The sequence below is a fragment of the Vombatus ursinus genome, unplaced genomic scaffold, assembly GCF_900497805.2.
Source record: "Vombatus ursinus unplaced genomic scaffold, bare-nosed wombat genome assembly UNPS02008819.1, whole genome shotgun sequence".
Taxonomy (NCBI): Eukaryota; Metazoa; Chordata; class Mammalia; order Diprotodontia; family Vombatidae; genus Vombatus; species Vombatus ursinus.
The window spans coordinates 1-21,067 of NW_020948597.1; the positions used below are offsets into that span (position 1 = coordinate 1).

At 45.2% G+C, this 21,067-nt stretch overlaps 1 protein-coding gene across 1 annotated transcript; it reads right to left on the minus strand.

The window, feature by feature from the left end:
• Positions 1-10: 10 nt before the first annotated feature.
• On the minus strand, positions 11-19,711 carry LOC114034255 (plexin-A4-like; the record flags this gene model as incomplete). Its single annotated transcript, XM_027849850.1, has 8 exons — positions 11-95; positions 4,655-4,889; positions 5,947-6,093; positions 6,848-7,087; positions 7,264-7,357; positions 11,717-11,884; positions 13,461-13,597; positions 19,594-19,711. Coding segments are annotated over 8 exons (1,224 nt in total), but the record flags the coding sequence as incomplete, so codon positions are not given.
• Positions 19,712-21,067: the final 1,356 nt, after the last annotated feature.

The window sequence follows — 21,067 nt, forward strand, 5'->3', positions numbered from 1 at the left end:
CCCTCCTGACTCCAGGTCCAATACTTCTCTCTTGTTGCATCTCATGGAAAAGGGGATGGTTGTGATAGTCATGATGAGACTGCTGCAGATGTTGCCTAGGAACAGGGAGTGAATGAATCCCATTCTAATGGGTACAGAGCTCTACCTTTTAGAACAGATGCATCACACACAAAACAGCTGCAACACCCAAGTGCAGCTGAACCAAAATAAATAAACACAACAAAATAAATAAAAATACAACAGAACATAGATAATATTAATATGCGGTTTTCTAAGTCAATATGTGCCCACAGGGATCCTTGTGTATGGTTTAGTGGTCTCTTATTTCTATTTGAGTTTGACTTAATTGTTTTAGAGGAATTGACCCATATGTATAGAGTTTACATGTGATATATTACATAGTAAAAGAGACATGGGAGAGGCAGTGTAGGGTTATAGCTTTGGAGCCAGAATGACTTGGTTCCCAGTGACCCACCCTGGCTGTGTGACCATGGACAAATCACTTAAGTTCTCAGTACCCCTAGAAAATGTTCCAAGCCTATAGATTTCAGCGCATATGGGGACCTTCATTTAGAGAATCAGTTTCTTCTTCTGGTAGTTCCCTAGACCTATGAAATCACAAGTCTAGTCTCTGTCTTTTAGGAGACCCAGTATGGCATACCTTTGAATCAAACAGACTTGGATTCAAATTCTACCTCTGACATAGCTTAGCTGTGAGACCTGGGGTAAGTCACTTGACCTCAGAGCCCCATGCAACTAAAACAGCATCGCAGAATTGATTGCTGATCTGTGCTGGTTTGCAAAGTGCTTTGCATAGGTGATCTCATTCGATTCTCACACCCAGTACTAGGCACACACAGTATACCTAATGAGAAAAATCCCTCTTCCAATGCAAATCAGCAACTGCCTTGTAGTTTATGGTCTTATCAAGTTGCCTGACATGTTTTGTGTGTGTATGTGTGGAGGGCGGTGGTGGTGGAATTATGCTGAAAAGTTAAGTGACTTGCCCACAGTCACATGGCCTTGGGTCAGAAACAGAATTTGAACCCAGGTCTTAATGACCTCCCAGGCTGCCCCTCTACTCATTATGCCATGCTTCCTATAGATTTAGACCATATATATGTAAGTATCAGGTATAGAGCAGAGAATGCTTGATCCAGACATAGGAAGATCAAGATAAAATCTTGCCTTGACACGAATGAGCTGTGTGACCCAGGGCAAGCCCTTGACTCTCTCTGAGCCTCAGTTTTCTCAAGTGTAAAATCAGAGGATGGGCTATAGGGCCCTAACATTTCTTCCAACTCTAAATCCAGTGTCTTCTTTGAGGTGGATGCTCTCTCTAATAGCAGAGATTGCAAACTCTTCCACACTTTTCCATCCTATGTATTTATTGTCTATCTTCTCCCATGAATCCCTCTAGAGGCTCCACCAAACATGCTGGGGGGGACTCCCCCCACATCTTTTCCCATTACATGGGTCCCAGTGCAGCATTTTGACCGTCCAGCTGTGATTCTTCTCTCCCTCTATAATCAATCTTTTATCATAATCTCTTAGATGATATTTTTTATGCCAATAAAATAGCATAGACTATCAATAGACAAATGTCTAATATACATATATACACACATATAATATGAATACATGTGTGTACCTATATGTGTGTATGCAAATCTATCTATCTATCTATCTATATGTACACACATACATTCTCCATTTTCATCTGACTTGGTTCTCATCATGGTATGGAAGTAACTGGGTTCTCATAGGCTATGCAAGCAAAAGCATAAACAAGTTACAGCAGGTTCTATCAGCCTGGAAAGGTTTTGAATAAGGGCCTGGTGAAAGACTGTACATCGTTTGTCTAAGGTCCAGTCTAGCTAAGTTTGGAGACTGGCCACGGGATGATGATTTTTTTTTTCCAGCCATGGCATCTCACAACCCCTCACCCCCCACCTACCCACACACATACACCGATATAGTACGGAGTAGTTTTAACCTACATTGATGGAGTCATGGCTAACACTGACAAAAACACCAATGTTTGGAATAGTGAAGCATATGTGAGCAGAGACACATATATCAAATATCTAAAGATTCTGAGGACCCAGAATTACCTTTATACCATGATGAGTCATTAAAGCAGGACTCAGGTGCAACCCATCTACCCACACCCCATATATACACACTTGTATGTAAGTATATGTATGTCTATATGTATATGTATATATGTGTATGTATGTGTCTATGTGTGTATATGTGTATATAATCTTAGCCACTTCTTACATCCTGTTATACACACACACACACACACACACACACACACACACACACACACACACACCCTCGCTTTGCCTTTGTCCCAGAAGGAACTGAGTTCCCTGCCAGGTCACCTCTATTGACAAACTGTCAGGAATGTGAATCCCTGTCTGACCGCTAATTTCTCCTTCCCTCTGAAACTTCTCCAAGGGAATCTTCACTTGCTCGGTGCCCCAGCTCTGCTGCCCCCTCCCAGTTGGGTCACTCAGCTGATGGGGAGAAAGAAAAGGGGGTTGGGGGGGTAGGAGAAGCTTTCTTTTTATCAGGCTGCAGCTTTCCTTCAAGTCACCAAGCGCCTTCAACATTCAAAGCACCGTGCCAGCGACACATGAAAGAGATTCTAATCACTACACCTAATTAGAGGGAAGAGTACATTGTGGAGAAAAAAATTAAGCGGCGTAAATATAATAAAAGTCAGTAATTAACAGTCCCACAAGGCGGATGCTGTGTTGACAGCTGAAGGATGCAGAGAGGGGAAGGAAGGAATCCGTTTCCCCATCAAAAAATAGGTGCTTCCCAATAGGGAATTGATGAGGCCTAAATCCCCCAGGTATAGAACCCAGCTTATTCCATAGAAGAATCCATAGCAAAGAACCAGCCTAAATTCTCTCTCTCAGGGTCACTTATGAAAATGATTCCCTAGGGCTTACAAGAGCCTGACTCCATTTTCTTGGATTGCTTATATCTAATTTCATTATGCTCTTTTTTGTACATATATGTTTAATATATGTGTGTATATAAATAATTACATACTATATATACACATCATCTATGTAACGTATGCACTCATATACACATAGAAAGGAAAGAAAAATGGAGGAAAACTCCCTCTTCCACCACAACAATTTACAGAGTTTTTAGAGAGTTGGCTGAGGCACTGAGGTTTCAGTAATGTCCGAAGGATCACACATCCACATAGGCATGAGAGGCAAGACTTGATCCTCAGTCTTTTGGACTCTGGGGCTGGTTTTCTCTTCATTCCAATCAGCTGCCCTTCACACCTGCGGACTGGAAGACTTTTGGAAAGTCACTTAGAGTCTCATCTCCCACCAGGCTTGGAGGTACATAACTGTAATCTCTACTCTTAGGTCAGTCTGAGACTAGTGGACAGCTTGACCTTGGTTGGGAGTGTTGAGCTACAGTTGGGCTGAAGCCAATCTGGTGCCTGATCCAAGGCCACCATGGATAGGATGACGCCCTGGGGAGAGAAGGGTCATATAGCTGTCTAAGGAGGGGTCATCTGGCCCAGGTCAAAGCCTCTGTGCTGTTACGCATTGGGATTGGGCCCATGAGTGGCTGCAGTATTTCCAGCCTGGGTGAGAAAAGAAACTCAGAATAAAAAAAAAAAATCTCATTGCCTCAGGCAATGCTCTAAAATTATATGCTACAGTGTAGGTATAGATCTGCCTTGGTAGACAGAAATTCCTCCTTGGGAGTTCTTTGTAACAATGAAATCACAAGTCCATCTAAAAAGAAGACAGACAGACAGACAGATAGATAGATGATAGCTAATACAGCAAAGCCTAAGGTCTTTGGCCAAATCTCTCACTGGTGTAGTGCCAGGGCAGTGGTGCTAGGTAGAATGATTCAGTACCCAGCTGCCAAAGGGAATGGCAGGCATCTCGCTGAGTAGTGTGTGTGTGTGTGTGTACACATATATGCATACATGTATATATGTTTATATATACATATACACATATGCACACACACATACATATATATGTATATATATAAAACAACTCAGCACCATTTCCATGCTGCTACTGAATGTCTGTCTTTCATCTTACCGCCCCCAGCTTTTGACCTGAGTGAGCAGTGGAAACAACACTGGTCTAGAAACCAGGAGATTTATGTAGAAATCTTGGGATCTGACGCTATCTAGCTCGTCACCTTGGAAAAGTAACTTAATCTCTCTAGGCCTCAGTTTCTTCATTTGCAAAATGAGAAGATTGGGTTAAATTAGGTTCAATTAAATTCACCATGAATTTATTAAACACGTACTATGTACAAGGCATTGAAATGGGTGCCAAAGAAACAAAGACAAAACAACAACAACAAAATTGTCCCTGTCTTCAAGAAGCTTACGTTCAATTCCTTCCAGCTTTGCCTTTCTCATTAGACCGTAAAATCCTAGAAGGCAGTGACTGTATTTTGCCTTTTTTAAATTTAATTTTTATTTATTTATTATAATTTTTTATTTTTTGTATTTTGCCTTTTGCTGTATCCTTGGCACTTAATACAGTGCTAGCACACAGCAAGTGCTTCACAAATGCCTGCTGACTGACTATAACGCTATAAGGTGTACTTGGAACCACAGCCCACCCATCCCTGCAGGTACCTTCCTTGCACTCCAGGGCCACACGGGACTCGAGGTTGTCCATCTGCATCTGCAGCCTCTTCAGGGTGAGGTCACTCTCACGGGACTTGCGCTTGTAGGCAATGAGCACGGCCACAATGAATATGATGAGGAGCCCACCAGCCACGGCGATGCTGACGATGGCGGGCAGGCTGAGAGGGCTGTCTGGAGAGATGTACACCATTCCAGGGGAGTACTCCATGCCCCCTACGCGGGCCTGTAGGACACATTACCACAAGTGGTGGTGGGCCACACAGTTGGATGGCAACCAGGAGAGAGATGGACGTAAAAGGAAGCTTGAGTTAGTCTGTCCTGATTTGAAAATAGTCCTAATTTACTTTCTGCTGAGGACTAGGAGAACTGACAGGGGAAAGAAAAATACCAGGCCGTTTGTACTACAAAAAATATACCACTAGTCACAAGGGAACAGGGTGAGAGAGCATGGCTGACTTTTTTATACCCCATCCCTCTCCCTGAAAACAAACAAGCAAACAAACAAAAAACATTGAAATGCACGTTCTACTGAGGGGGGAAGGAAATTGGTAGTTTCGGTTTTCATATGGAATGAGCTACATACAATTGGGAGAAGTAGGAAACTGAATTAGTGTTTGGCATCACTTGTGTATACTCCCGTTTAAGAGATGGGAAAATTGAGCACACAGTACCCTCAGGCTACCACTCTTGTTTCCTCCTCTCACACAATACGGCAGTCTAGTCTGCACCATACTATCTAGTGTTTCCTTCTGCCTTGAGTGTTTCGTTCTTGGTTCCTGTATGAACGTGTTTCTCTCAGTCAACTTTAGGCTCTTTGAGGGCAGAGATCAATGTCCTCTTCCTCTTTTTTTTTTTTAATCTACCCAGTACTTAGCCCAGCACTAGGTGTATTGGAGATGCTTAAAGTAAATGTCTATTGACAGGAAGTGATGATAGGTTTCCCATCCCTTGCCCTAAGTGTCAGCCAACACTCTCTCAGTTAGCAAAGGAAGCTGTTCAGACTGGAACTTGCCTTGAGCATGTATACATCAAGCACAGTGAGTAAAAGGTGGAGGGGTCAAAAGGAGAGGACCTAAGAGGTAGAGGTGTCAGCAGGGATGGTGAGATGAAGGGAAAGAGACTCTGAATAGCCCAGGCGGTAGAAAGTTTTCTGAGTGTGAAGTTTGGCCCCATGACCCCAAGATTGTTGACATCAGACCACAGAACTCTCAATGCTCCCTCCTGCCCCTTGTCCCTCCCAACCCACTGCTCTGTCCTGGCTCAGGTCGTGCCAGACTCACCATCACTTTGTGCCGTCCAATGAGGTTGGGAGATTCACAGAGCAGCTGGACATCTGACACTGTCACGGCACATGGCTTCTCTCCGACCAACACTGTGTAGTTCAGTTTCATGTTACCCCCGGCCACTGGTGGGATCAAATTCTTGCCCTGGATGGACAGAAAAGCCCCATTCCCCAGCCTGAAGCTACTACCATACTTATATCAGTCTCCTGCTCCCAGACTGAACTCATGTTTCATAGGATCATTGAATCCTAGGTATAAAAGTAGCAGGGACCTTAGAGGCAATGCAGTCGAACCCCCTCATCTTACATATGAAGAAACACATGAGGCACAGAAAAGTTAATTGACTTGTCCAGGGTCACAGAGCTGGTAAGTATCTGAAACAGAATTTGAACTCATCTTCTCAACTCCAAAACTAGCACTCTATCCGCTGTATCACCCTGGGATCTTCCTAGGGGAGTGTGAAAACTAATAACACTCTGTATGGTCAGGAGGGGGCATCCCAACATTCCCTGGAAGCTCCTAGGAAATGGCCTGGGATAGGCTGTGGAAAAAGAAGAAGTAATATGAGCCTCTGGCTTCTCATGTCCTGAACCCTAAAGGGGAGACCCCGAATTTGGCTATCAGTCAACCTAACTAGAGTAAGCTGCCTAGATCTATGCCTCTGTCCCTGCCTGCCCTCCAATATATGGACTGAAGTGTTTACTTGCTGGGGATAAGTTTTCTCTTCTGTAAAATGAAGGCATTGGACTAGATTTCATCTCCAAGGCCTCTGATGTATGCTCTTCTGAGGGAAGAAAAGCCATGCCACAGAAACAGGCAGGAGTCACTGCCTTCCTGACTTTGGCTCAATAAGTATTTCCTAGCTCTTTAATCTCATGCCTACCAACTTCCCCTTTACCTTCAGAATGATGGGAGTGCCAGGCTTAAGTTCCAAGATGCCTGAAGGCCCAAAGGCCTCGAACACAGGGTTGGGATAGTAGGTGAAGTTGGTCTTGTTAAGGATCAGCAGGGACTGGACATTGTCCAGAATGAAACCAAATTCCTCAGGCCTCTCGGTCAGGTCAGATTGGTGTTCCGGATCCACGGCGAGGGCTGGAGCCTGGCAGGTCATCTCAGTAGAATTCTGAACCTCACAGACCTACGGACAGAGAATTCCTGGCTCATTATAACAGCATCTCATTATACAAACACAGAGTATATACATACATTTCCAAGGACATTCCAGGCTAGGAGGATGACTATATGAATAGAAATAGCACGGCCTCATACCCTGTGACTGTTATCCCCACCCAAACTGCCCAGACCCCAACGCACATTGATGTGTTCCTTCCCTCCATGCTTGGCTCGGATCTGGGGGTTCTGGATGAGGTCCAGGTGTGTCCCCCAGACAACAATGGGGGTGTTTCCACTGAAAGGAAAGAGAATGAGGCATGTGAGTCACTGGGTTCGGAGAAGAGGCTGATGACTGATAATACTTATGCTGAAAAATAACTGTGAGGACAATGATCTTCAAACTGAATAACGATCATGACGAAAAGAAGTAAATTGAATAATAAGAATGATGCTCAGACTCGACAATAATGATGATGATGCTAATGGTAATCAGATGAATAATACAGATGACATTGCTACTGATATCTATCTGAGCACCCTTGGGCACTTAACCTCCCTGGACACTGATAACTTTTAAGGTCTCTGACAACAAAGTTATGATCCTATGACCATGCTGTTTCTCCACCAGCTTTACAATTACTCTTTCTTCCCAGCTTCTCTCCAGGATAGGGATTCATTCTAAGGCAAGTGGGAAGACCTAGTCTGGGTTTTCCTCAAAGTTACACTCCTGGAACCTAGGCTGGTCTCATCTCCAATTCTCCAGTCCAAGAGATGAATCAACATCCTAGAACGACAAAGGACAAATCTTGGAACAAGAGGAGAAGGCAACCCTCTTCTCATCTGAGATCTCAGGACTGACTGTACCCTTCACCTCTGTCATCCAAACTACCAATGAATACTTGAAAAAGATCAGGAAGCATGGTTCTTGAGGATTTCCCAAGCGCCAGATTCTAGCCTACCTGTGGCCCAAGAGGTCACAACATTGCCAGCTGCAGGGCCACGGGAACGGTGACCTGATAAGGAGTAGAAAGTCCATTCTTATTTCTGCCTGTGTGGGTTTTTTTGGTAACTCAAAAAATAGATTTTTTTAATTAATTTTTTTCAACTAAGCATTTTTCAAAGGAACCTAGAGCCATGTATTTCTCACCTTAGCAGACAGTGAGGAAGTTCTATTGATTTTCAGCTTCCAATATAATTGGTGAGAATAACCTTGCCCAAAGGCTCTAAGGAGTGCCTTGATGCCTAGAACAGCATTTCCCCACCATTTTCATCACCTTACCTATCTAAGACCTTCCTGGGTTTTGTAGGAGAGTGGGAAATCACTCTCATCTTCTCAATGTTGTGTTACAGATCTGAAGGTCAGAGGATCTGACTTCAAATCCTAGCCATATCACTTATTACTTATGTGACACTAGGCAAGTCACCTAATGTTTGTCTCTGTGGCTCAGTTTCCTAATCTAAAAGAGAGGGCCAGACTAGGTGATCTCTAAGGTCCCGAATCTATGATTTTGTATTCCCTCTTCTGCATCTCATTCACCCATTTAGCCATCTGTCCATCCATATACCACACTCCTAAATATATTACACCAGCCAGCCATCTCCCTTGGTATGGCTACGGACAGGAAATTCATAACTTTTTGTGTATCATGGATGCCTTTGGCAGTCTGCTGAAGGCCTAGGAACCCCAAAGAGATAATGTTTTAGATGTATGAAATAAAATACATGGCATTACAAAGGGAAACAATTATATTGAAATATAGTTATCAAAATATGTAGGAAAAAAACCAAGTTCATAGATTCTAGTTTAAGAACCCCTACTCTAGACCCCTTCCCCCATCCTTCGTCTGGCAGATGAAACTATGATAAAACATTGAGTTATCTTCTTGGCAATGAAGGTCCTCCTTGTGGTCTGGCTGTTCTTTCCTCCTCTTCTTCTTCCTTCTTTTATGCTACCACAATCATTACCACTATCATCACCACCAGCACCATGATCAATACTTATCAGCTATCTCCTCAACTCAAGCTGTTTCCCTCTAACACCTACCACATGCATAATACAAACCTTATCACTCTCAGATTTTGTTTCCTTAAGCAAAAAAAAAATTGTTTGGCTTAGCTAGTGAATTTAGAATGTGTCAGAAACCTTTCTCTTGATGAGCACATTACTCAAGGTTGGCTGCATAGAACCGGAAGGTACAGTACTATTATTTATGTGACTAACAGGCAGGGGAAAGCTGCGAATTAAACAAGAAGTGAATTCAGTGGAGAACTTTTCTGCTCATCGCACAGAGGTAGGGATGGGGGGTAGGGGAGGGGTAAGGACGGTACAAAGCAAACATCTCAGATATACAAGGTACTGGGTTCAAATCCTGTTTTGGCCACTAGTTTGTGTTATGATCTTTTGTTCTTTTTCCTCATGAATCAAGGTGATGGCCCAAACTGTCAGGCTTTGTAGCTGCTAAAAACAAATGTTTCACTATGTATAGGAAAAGGCCACATTTCAATTAGATTTAAAATATTCCTCACTCACAATAGCCCTTAGGATCTCAGGTTCACTGGGTAACTTTGTTTGCCAGTCCCTCAGCCCCAAGAGCCTGCCTTGACGGCTCTCTGGCATGCCACTGCAGGCAGGGCTGACTCTCTTTTATCGCTGAGACGGGAGGAAGGGTTGGGGTAGGGGTGAGGAATGGGCACATGGTGGCTTGAGGTGAATTACCTAGAGGCCTAGGGTCAGAGTTAGGAGCAAGGGGGCCTGAATTCTTGATAGCGTAGTTTCCCCACCATCACCTATCCCAATATTGCTCTCCACAGTCCATATTCACAGTCCAGACATGTGCCTGGAAAGGACAGTCCCTCCCAGTGTCTGGGTGAGGGACGGAATCATTCAGGACCAAAATCTCTCCCAAGCTAGAAAGTAGAATCCCAGAATGGTAGAGCTAGAACTGATTTTCATGTAGAAGTGTGGAACAGTGGGAAGAAGAACCCTGGGCTTGGAATCAGGAGATCTAGGTTTGAATTCCAGCTCTAACCTTTATTAGTTCTGTGACCTCGGGCCAACTTTATTACCTCTCTGAGTCTCAGTTTCTTTCTGTTCTTTTTTATTTTTTATTTTGGAGGCAATGGGGGTTAAGTGACTTGCCCAGGGTCACACAGCTAGCTAGTAAGTGTCTGAGGCTGGATTTGAACTCAGGTTCTCCTGACTCCAGGGCCGATGCTCTATTCACTGCGCCATCTAGCTGCCCCCTGGGTCTCAGTTTTTTCTGCAGAATGAGGAGGTTGGACTAGATCAGACCCCTTCTGACTCTGAAAGACGAGGAATGCCTAACTGAGCTGTCAGAGAGCCCAGAGCACTCTGGTGTCCTCGCCAAGATCACACAGCTAGTTATTGATGCAGTCAGACCCTGAACCCGGGCCTCCTGGCTCCCAATTCAGTGTTCTTTCCACTGTGCCACACTGCCCAGCTCCTTTCTTTAGCATTATTTGAGGCGTTTCACACACCTGGTCTCTTTCTCATAACGTTCCTGAGAACAGAGGGCGGGCATGGGTTAATTAGTCTCTCCATTTCTGGGAGCTCAAAACTCAAGCTTAGAGGTGGGTCATGAAACCAGTCAGTCGTGGATCTAGAAGGGGGATCTTGTGCCCACCCCAAATCTGAGCCTGAGGGATGGGACTGCAAAGTTCTGTTTTTATCAGTCTTCAAACACTAGGGAACTTCAGAGGGCTCTCGTTCAAAAGGAGGCTTTTAGCAAGTCTTTATGGAGATAGCGTGACATCCTCCAAAAAAGGAAGGAAGGAAAGAAGGGAAGGGAAGCAGGGAGAGAGGAAGGAAGGAAAGGAGGGAGGAAGGAAGGAAGAGAAGGAGGGAAGGAGGAAGAAAGGAAGGAAGGGAGGAAGAAAGGAAGGGAGGGAGGAAGGATGGAAGGAAGGGAGGAAGGGAGAGAGGGAGAGAGGAAGGAAAGGAGGGAAGGAGGAAGGAAAGAAGGAAGGAAGGAAAGAGGGAGGCACTGTGCTTGTGTTTTATAGATATTGTCTCGTTTTATCCTCACAACAACCCTGGAAGGTAGGTGCTATTATTATGGCCATTTTACAGATGAAGAAACTGAGGCAGAGAGCAGTTAACTGACTTGCCCAGAGTCTGAAGCTAGATTTGTTCATTTATTTATTTTAGGCAATTGGGGTTAAGTGACTTGCCCAGGGTCACACAACTAGTAAGTGTCAAGTGTTTGGTCTAAGGCCAGATTTGAACTCAGGTCCTCTCGACTTCAGGGCCAGTGCACCACCTAGCTGCCCCCTGAAGCTAGATTTGAACTCAGGTCTTCCTAACTCAAGGCCCTCTGAGAAATAAAAGCAGCAGAAGCATGAGAGATCTGTTAATTCGGGGAGCAACCTGTACCAACTCCCAGAGCGTCCACAAAAGCAGGGTGTCCATTTAGAGACCTCCGAGCTTTGCAGGGAAACCAAAGGGCGGCAGCGGGGAAAGACAGAATTGCATCCCACAGAACCACAGCCAGAAGGGGCCTTAGAAGGAATGCAGTCCAACTTCCTCATTTCACAGATGAGGAAACAGACACAGAAACTTGTTCAGGGTCACCAGGCAGTGTTAGAAGATGGGCTGGAACCCACACCTTCCTTACTCCAACCAGGCGAGCCTTACCTGATAATGCTCCACTCAGGCTCGATCCTCAGGATGGTGGGGTCCTCCACATACTGGAAGTAGAGATCTGCATGGATCTTGGCCTTGTCTACCTGGACAAGCACCTTCGACTTCTCCACCACCTCCTCCGAGGAAGTGGTGTTGCAGATGATGTGTGACGTGGATCGCCTTGGGAGAGAGGAGGAGCACAAGGCCGTGGGACCGGGTGCTGGAGAGAGGTTGTGACTCCTGCCGCCACACTGCACCCCAACCTCATTCCACCACATCAGTGACTGCCAGAGAATGGAGCTGGATTACAGCTCCCAGAACTCACAAGACTTCTAACCAATAGCCGTGTCTTCAAGTTAGCTCGCCCAGTAGAATCGTGAAGGACTCTGTCTCTCTGTCCGTGTGTATATGTGTGTATATGTGTATATATAAATAAGTATATGTATGTGCATATATATATATATATGTTTCACTGATTCTCTGACTCTCTCTGTCTCTGCCTCTCTTCCTCTGTCTGTCCATCTCTGTCTCTCTATGTCTCTGTTTCTGTTTCTATGTCTCTCTGATTCTCTTTTTCTCTCTGACTTTGTCTCTGTGTCTCTCCATCTCTGTCTCTCCCCTGCCCCCACCCAGGGCTTCTCATGATCCGTGAGGGCATCTCTCCTTTCCCTCAGTGCTCTCCACAGAGAGATCTGTGCTCGAGAAAGCAGAATCCACCTGCACCACTTGTCTTCCCCTGTTACAGCCACTCTGATCACACAATGGGTGATGGGATTTCCATCACAGCCTCTTCTTGCCTCTATCCCCTAGGAACTCTTGCCTTTATTTCCCCAGCATGACTTCATGTGGGGTGGAGTTGGGGGGGCAGGTGAGGGTGGGCTGCTGCTGTAGGAATCTCTGTCCACGGATTACGGGAGAGTCAGCGACTGCAGAGCCAGGGCTCTGGGGAGCGAGCTCCAAACTAATCCTAGGAAACAGCCTGTTCCTAGGAATGTACTCCAGATTGAATCCAGCTGAATTTCCCAAGGAGGTGGGGACAGGCAGAAAAGAGAAAGCTGGGAGAGGAGAAGAATGAGGGCAACTCGGAGGAGGGACCAACACTTTCCACAGACCCAGTGAAGGATGTTTGCCTGGGACCTGTAGCTCGGCAGGGTGGATGATTCCACCTTTGTTGATACCATTCTTCAGTGGTATCATACTATATATGCCCTCCACATCATAGAATCTCAACCTTCAATAAAAATAAACATTTATTGAACTTGTTGATTAGATTTGAACTGGAGTAGTTGTTCAGTTGTTCAGTAGTTTCAGTTGAGTCCAACTTTTCATGACCCCATTTGGGGTTTTCTTGGCAGAGATACTGGAGTGGTTTGCCATTTCTTTCTCTAGCTCATTTTACAGATGAGGAAACTGAGGCAAACAAGGTTAAATGACTTGCCCAGGGACACACAACTAGTTAGCATCTGAGGCTGGATTTGAACTCAGGTCTTCCTGATTCCAGGCTTGGCACTCTATCTACTGTGTCACCTAGCTGCTTTCAAACTGTAGGAGAGGGCACTGCTAGTGAGTCTTAATGTCCCGGGTCACACAGTAGAGAAGAAGTACTATCTACAAGTCATGATCAGAAATAGCTATGTTGAGTTCCCCTGGGGAGACTCTTCCTGTATCTCAACTTGACTTCCTACCAACTCGGTGGCTTGGTGTCTCTGCCTGAAGTTCTCACAAAGGTCAGTGCCACAGGGAAGGGGACTATTACCTGTAGAAGAGGCAGGGCTGGCTTCCAAATGTCACCACCACATTGCTGCCTGCGTTCAAGTTGGTACCGGTGATGGTCACTTGGGTGCCCCCAGACATGGGCCCCCGGATGGGCTTCAGGTCAGACAAGGTCAGTGTCTGAGTAGAGAAAGACTCAGTTAAGAAGGTGTAGAGGAAAAAGCTCTGGAATTGGGTCTGAATCCGAAATCTATCGCTTGCTATCTGTCTTGTTTCCTCTCTCTGGGCCTCATTTCCTCCAGTCGTGAAATGAAAAGGTTGGACTAAATCATGAGTTTTTAACCTGGTGTCTGTGAATTTCAAATACTTTTTCTGAAAAGAATATTTCAATATAATTGTTTTCCTTTGCAATCCCATGTATTTTATTTAAGTACTTACAAACATCATTCTGTGAAGGGGATCCATAATCTTCACTAGACTGCCAAAGGGATCCATGACCCAAAAAAGGTTAAGAATCTCTAAACTAAATTTCTAAGGTCCCTTTCAGCTCCAGATCTTCTGAGTTGTGACATACTGCCTAGGTGGCATTTCCTTGCTGAGACTCAGTTAATGCATTTATAAAATGAAAGAACTGGACTTCCTTATTTCTAAGGTTCTTTCTAGCTCAAAATCCTGTGATAACATAGTGGGGAGCACAGACCTAAAGGCTAGGCTGAGATGATGCACTAGTCCTCCAACACCTTCCCTTTGGTGTCTGCCACACATTTCGTTGGCATTATCCTCTAGACACCTTGCCTGGAAAGGGGAAGCAATTTTCCTAGGGTCAAACCATAAGGTAACCACCACTTCAAGAACAAGACTGCTGAAATCCCAGTCTGACATTTTGTTGATGAGGCCATAACCTCTTCACTGGACTGGTCTGGAGAATCATCTATCTCTCTCTCCCAGTCGGTAAGGCAGTGGGGTGGGCCAGGGGCCAAGGGAAGGAATCAGGACATTGCAGAGGCCCCCACTGCCCTTCTGCAGGGATGGGGAAGGGGTGGGGGGGCAGAGAGAAAAATGTCTGTTTGTTGGAGGATTTGGAGTTGCAGTTTGTTCCTTCATTAGCATTTTAATGGAAAAACTTTCCACTCAGTCCCAAGTGAGAAGCCAGTATCTGCATTTAAATGAAGACTGCCTACCCCCCTTCTAAGAATTATGGCCCCAAAGCTTGGAACTCGCCTCAGCTCCTCTCAGCAGGCAGGTACCTGACTGACACAATGACTTTACCTAGAGCTGGGGATCAATAACACCATTAGAGAAGAAAGAAACCCAAATGACATATGCACACCAATGGGGTGGCCAAGGCCTGCCCTATCACGAATCACACACATGGCAATGCTTGCTCATGCACGTGTCCTTGAAAAGGCCTTGCCCATCTTTACCTGTGCATGTGTGCCCAGGGTCATTGCAGCAGGTAAATAACTGCCTAGGCTCTCCTGTAGCTGGGGTGGGGTGCTGGCTTATACCACCCAATTCCACATTTTCTCCCCTAGCCTTCCCTCCTTGCACCTTCTCTGACTCTTGGGCCTTCTCAGAACCCATCTCTGATAGCTGGGTCTCCAGTAGGGGTGTCTTCTACTGGTCTTCCTGTTTACCCGGGCTGCAGAACTGCTCACAGGGCTTGGATGAGATGAGGAGTCAATAACTATTCTTTCCAATGAAATGGAGAACCACCAGGCTTACTATCTATCCTCCCCAGATTCCCAAAGTCCTCTGGGCCTTATTCTTTGCCCTGCCTTTATCTCTTGTTGCTATTCAGTCATTTCAGTTGTGTCCAACACTTTGTGACCCCATTTGGGGTTTTTTTGGTAGAGATGCTGGAATGGTTTGCCATTTCCTTCTCCAGTTCATTTTATAGATGAGAAAACTGAAGCAAACCAAGTTAATTGACTTGACCAGGGTCACACAGCTAGTAAGCAACCAAGGCCACATTTGAACTTAGGTCTTCCTGACTCCGGGTCTGACACTCTTTCCACTGTGCCACCTATCTGCCCTTCCTTTATCCCTTACTGTGCCCAAATCCGGTCATCTGACTGACTTATGTTACCTAAGGACTCCTGGGCCCCACTGCACTGTAGCACCTTCATCTCCTCAAATTAGAGTGTGATCTCCTTGAGAGAAAGGACTGTCTTGCTTTTTGGCACATAGGAAGGGCTTAAAATACTTTTTCATTCATTCATTCATTCATTCACTCAAAGAATTTTAGAGTGAGAATCAGAGGACCTGGGTTTGAATCCTGGCTTTGCATGATTTATTTAACTTCTCTGGGCCTCGGTTTCCTCATTTGTAAAATGAAGGAATTGGGCTAGATTGCCTCTAAGATCCGAAGATCTCTTCTGGATCTAACATTTTATAATTCTTTTATTTCAAGCCGTCTCTCTGTGTGTTTCCTTTGTTTCCCTCTATGAAGGGAAAGGGGGCTGACCTTCTCCTCTTAGTGACGTATTGCAGGGAAGGAGAGGACAGCAAACTATTATTAGAAGCATATGGGGTGTTTGGTGGGGAGATGCTGATAGTATCCAAGGTGCTTCAAAGCAACCTCCCTTAAAAAAAATCTCCCATTTGGTTAAAGGGAATTTCAGCATCTGAAGAAGCTTTAGACTAGCGTTGCCTGTATGTAAGGGTTTAGGGAAGTAAATAATCTAGACCGCCTTCACCTTTCACAGTCGTGGTATAATCAGAGCCTGGATTGAAGGAGTTATTCAGAGGGGGGAGGATGTGATGGAGAAACATTTGAAAGTTGTGAGAAAAGTATTAATTATTCAAGCCACGCTTCATAAATATTTCACTGTGGGTTTGTATGGAAAATCAGATTTGGGATTATTTACTCTCTCCTCACTCTGCTAGGTGGCTGGAGTAGGAGAGACAAGGAAGAAACAATGATGACTAGCTCCAGGGAGACAGCTGTTGGGAAGAGCCGACTGTTTGAACCCTCTCCTCCCACCCCACAGCCCTGCATTTAGGGGGTGGGACCAAACCACGAGCTGGGAGGATCTGGACTCCTGAACCATTGTGGAGATCTTCCTAAACATCCCCCTCTCTCCCCATACCATGGAGTGACTGCAGGAATGTGCCAATCCAGCAGCTCCAAACCCTGATAGAAAATTTAACCTTTGGCTCCTGGATAACGTGGTGTGTGGCCATGGGGTTGAGGAGGGGGAGAGGGAAATATACAAAGCTATGATGCTGGGAAGGGAGGGCAGGGGAATTTAAACTCCCTCTTCCATTTCCTGAAATGGTAAGAATCTACTGACCCCTCTTCGCCCCTTCTGAGGCTCCGTGGGTGGGTGCCAAGTGGTACAACTCTCAAATGTAACTTGGGATGATGGGAATAGTCTCATAGCATCATTGATCTAGAACTGGAATGTATCTCCAAGGCCATCTAATTCAGCCTCTTTATTTTATAGATGGAAATGGAATTCCAAGGTTAAGTGACTTGCCCCAGGTCATATGGGTACTAAGCGGAAGAGATGAGATTTGAACCCAGGTCCTTGGATTTCAGAGTTAGTTCTCTTACGATGTTATCATGGGGTGCCCTTAACCAGTACCTCCCCTAGCCTTCTGTAAAGCTTTCCTACCTAGGCATACTCTATCATTTAAGGATACAGTTGAAGTAGGAAGGAAGGAGTGGAATCAGGTTTTGGTAACTATGTGCTCAGTATGGATCTCTCCCCTGAGACATGGGGCTGGACCCCTTCTCAACCCCCAGAAGTACTCGCAGTTGACTTAGGGTCCTCTACCCCAAAAGAGACCAATGGGTTCATGGAGGACGACAGCAAAATGGGAGGAGAACTGTTGCTGTTGTTTGTCCTTCATTCTCGAAGAGGACCGATGACGTTACAAGGGTGATGTCTTGACGCGCATGTGAACTGGATATAAGTGGGGCAGAGCTTTGCAAGGTCATCAGTCTTACTCTCGCCTCCAGAGTCATTGAACACCAGTGGCAAGACAAAGGTCAAGACAACTGGAGATGGCCCAAGATCCAAGTAGCCAACTGTACCCCAAGCTTTTACCCAAATTAATGGAAAGGGAACCACAAAGATGTGGAATTAGAAGACATGGATTAAATTCTCAGCTCTTCTACTTACTACCTATGTGACTTAGGATAAGTTCTCCATCTCTCTAGACCCCCATGTAAAATGAGGGGGCCTGGATGAGATCATAGGGTTATACATCTAGAACTAGAAGGGACTTCTTTATTTGACATATGAGTAAACTGAGGCCCAGAGATGTTAAGTGATTTGTCCAAGTTTATGCAAGTAGAAAGTAGAAGGGTTTGGGTTTGAACCCCCCTGTCTGTTGCACTCCTCTGACCTTCTAAAAAAAATGACAGCTTTCTTTCTGCCTTAAAATTCTATGATTCTACATAAAAATGCTAAATAACAATGTAAGCAGGGGAGTCTATGCTAAGTGCTAGGACAAGTGACATAGACAACAAATGGTATATGAGTTCAAGGAAGGAGATCAGTGTAATCAGAGGATTGGTGGAGGAGAAAGAATTCAAGCAGGGCCTTGAAGGGCGACTTGGATTGGAACAGCTGGAAGAGAAAATGATAAGTTTGTTGGGTGATGACAACATGAGGAGAGATGTGGAGGTCTAAACGAATATGGTCTTGGAATGCAGTATCTAGTGCCCATGGCCAGGTGTAGAGTAGGAAATGAGGTTGGATAGGATGAGTAGAGGCAGTTAGGTGGCGCAGTGGTGAGAGCGCCAGGCCTGGAGTCTAGAAGACTCTGATTGATGTCTATTTGGGGTGGGGGCAATGAATAGGTTGAAAATGGGGAGAAAAGACAGAGAGGTGGCAATAGCAGGGGACAGAGGTGGTGAGGGAAAGGAGAGAGCAAAAAGATGTGGTGAAGATGAGACAGATGAATGAGGAAATGGGAGAGTGGTGGGGCAGGGACATAAAAGGGTACTGAGGCCAAGGGATATGGGAAAGATGAGGTGAGAGTGTGACATGATGAGATGGCATGCAAAGGCAGTAGGATGTTGTTTTGATAGGATGGGAGAATGATTGGGGGTGGCAGCAAGGACAACCGTGGGCATGTTGGGATAATTTGAGAACCATGGGAGGCAAAATATAATGGAATGAATCCTGAACCTTGAGGCAGATGATCTGGGTTCAAATCTCAGCTCTAAAATGTACCTGCTTTGTCATCATGGGCAAATTAATTAATCTCTCTAAATGAATTAAGACTTTCTTACCCAAGACAGCATGGCGCTATAGAAAGGAGACTGATTTTGGAGTCAGATCCCAGGTTTAAGTCCTGACTCTGACACTTAATGACTAATAGCATGTCATTAAAATTCTGAGTCTCAGTTTCCTTATCTATGAAATAGGGATGATAATAACACTTACACTGACTACCTTACAGCATGGTAAGGAAAGCACTTTATAAACCTTTATGGAATAATAGGATAATAAAATCAGGGGCCTTAGGGATCATCCAATTGGGGCTCAGAGAGGTCAAATGATTTTGCCAAGATCACACAGGTAGTAAGAACCAGATCTGTGGTTTCCTAACTAAATCTCCCAGATCTAAGGAAAGTGTTTTCCTTTTTTTTTTTGTTTTAAATTTTCTAAATTCTCTTTATTCATACCATGAATTTAATAAACATCAACCAACACATATGCTGTCATATAGAAAGAAAAGAAAGGGGAGGGTTATATAAAAAACTCATGAATCTCTATTGTGCATGGCTTGGATGTTTTAAAAAGTATATATTACACTGGACACAATAGAGCCAACACAGCTCTGCTTGTCTGTGACCCTTCCTGAACTTCTTTCTGCTCTTTTCTGTGTATTTTTAAATGTTTCATCAATGCTCTTTTCTTTCTTTTTTTTTTTTTTTGCATCCCTATCACCATCCTTCCCAACAATGCCCCTCCTTTGTAACAGAAAGGTATAGTTAAGCAAGGCTCAGTGTTTCCTCACTATATTGTTCTGCCTCTCTAAAACACTTTATCCACGGGAGCTATTATTTTTATTATTCTCATTGGAAAGGACGGGGTCCTGTAAGAGCCAGCTGGGTCCCGGGCTGGAGGCCCTGGCAGCATCTCCAGCCCCACAGACAGCGTCCCTGCCCTGGGCATGAGGACTGGGAGTCTGCTGTTCTGGTTACTGTGACTCACCATGAAATAGTAGAGCTTGGAAGAGCGGGCCATGAACTCGGGCTTGCACTCGGCCACACAGATCTCCACAAAACCCGCGTGCTGGCTGGGCTTGGCCTCCCCCATCTCACACACAATCCTGCGGGCAAAAGAAGAGAAACCTGAGCTGGATAACAGGGCGAACTACCCTCCCCGTGTCTGCCCGGCCACGCCTCCGAGGGAAAGCAGGGCATGGGTTGGATTCTCTTGCTTTTTCATTCATGGTACAGAGAAAAGGGCCTTGGATTTGGAGCAGAGACCCTAGATTCAAATCTGGATTCTGCCTCTGACTGACCACGTGACCTTGGGCCTCAGTTTCCCCATCAGTAGAATGAGGGGCTTGGACTAGATGACTCCCAAGGCACTAGTCTGCTGATTCTCGACAGACCCTCTTTCGTGAGTTTGGGCAGAGGGGGTGATATGCCCCATCCAGACGGCTTAAAGGGATTGAGAAAAAAGTGCCTGGTTTAGAGTCAGAAGACATCTGTTCGAATACCGACTCTGCGACCTTGGGCAAGTCAGTTCTTATATCTGGGCCTCAGTTTCTTCATCTGTAAAATGGGAGTATTAATGGCACCTACTTCCCAGGGGGGTTGTTAGGATCATATGAGAAGTGTAAAGCATTTAGCACAGAATCTGGTACATAGTGATGTATACATGTTAGCTATTATTATTATTATTATTATCATTAAAATGAAGTGATTGGATTGCAGATTGTTTCTAAGGCCCCTTGCAGGTCTAAGTTTGTGATCCTACGAATGAAGGGTTGGCTTCAAGACCTAAAATCTAAATCTTTGGAGCCGCAGTGAATGCTGTGGACAGACAAATGAAGGTCAGGAGAAATCCTTGGTGCTCTTGATGGTGATGCAGAATCTGGTCAGGATCCAGCTAAGCTAACTAAATTGTTAAGACGTTGTAGCATCATAGAGCTGGAAGAGACCATAGATGAGAGGCCATGTAGGCTATGGATCATCTTATAGAGGAGGATGCTGAGGCCCAGGTAAACTACCTGACCTGCTCAGCATCACAGAGGTAGCCCGGAGGTAGGATTTGAACCTGGGTCTTCTGTAAGGCTCTTTCCATTACTATCCACAGGAAAAGAGCCGCAGAGAGGAGAGAGAGGTGACAGTAGAGAACGCTAGTTTCCCCTGCAATGCTATTTGGAAGGCTGACAATTTCAGCGAACTATTTCAAGGATTTTCAAGGCATAGGCCTAACCTCAGCTGGGTGGCCTCAACTCTGGGATTGCTGAGGCCTGGGTCGCTGGTTATTTGCTCAGCTCAGCAGATTTTGCAAAGAGAGAAGCCATTCAAAGCACCAGGAGGAGGACACATGGTTTGGGAGCATCACTTTCATATTCAGAGTATGAGTCCTGGGTCCTCCAGGGTGAGGGTGAGCGAAGGAGGATGTTGGACTGGGTGCTGCAGCTGGACTGGACAATGATGGCTTTAATCAG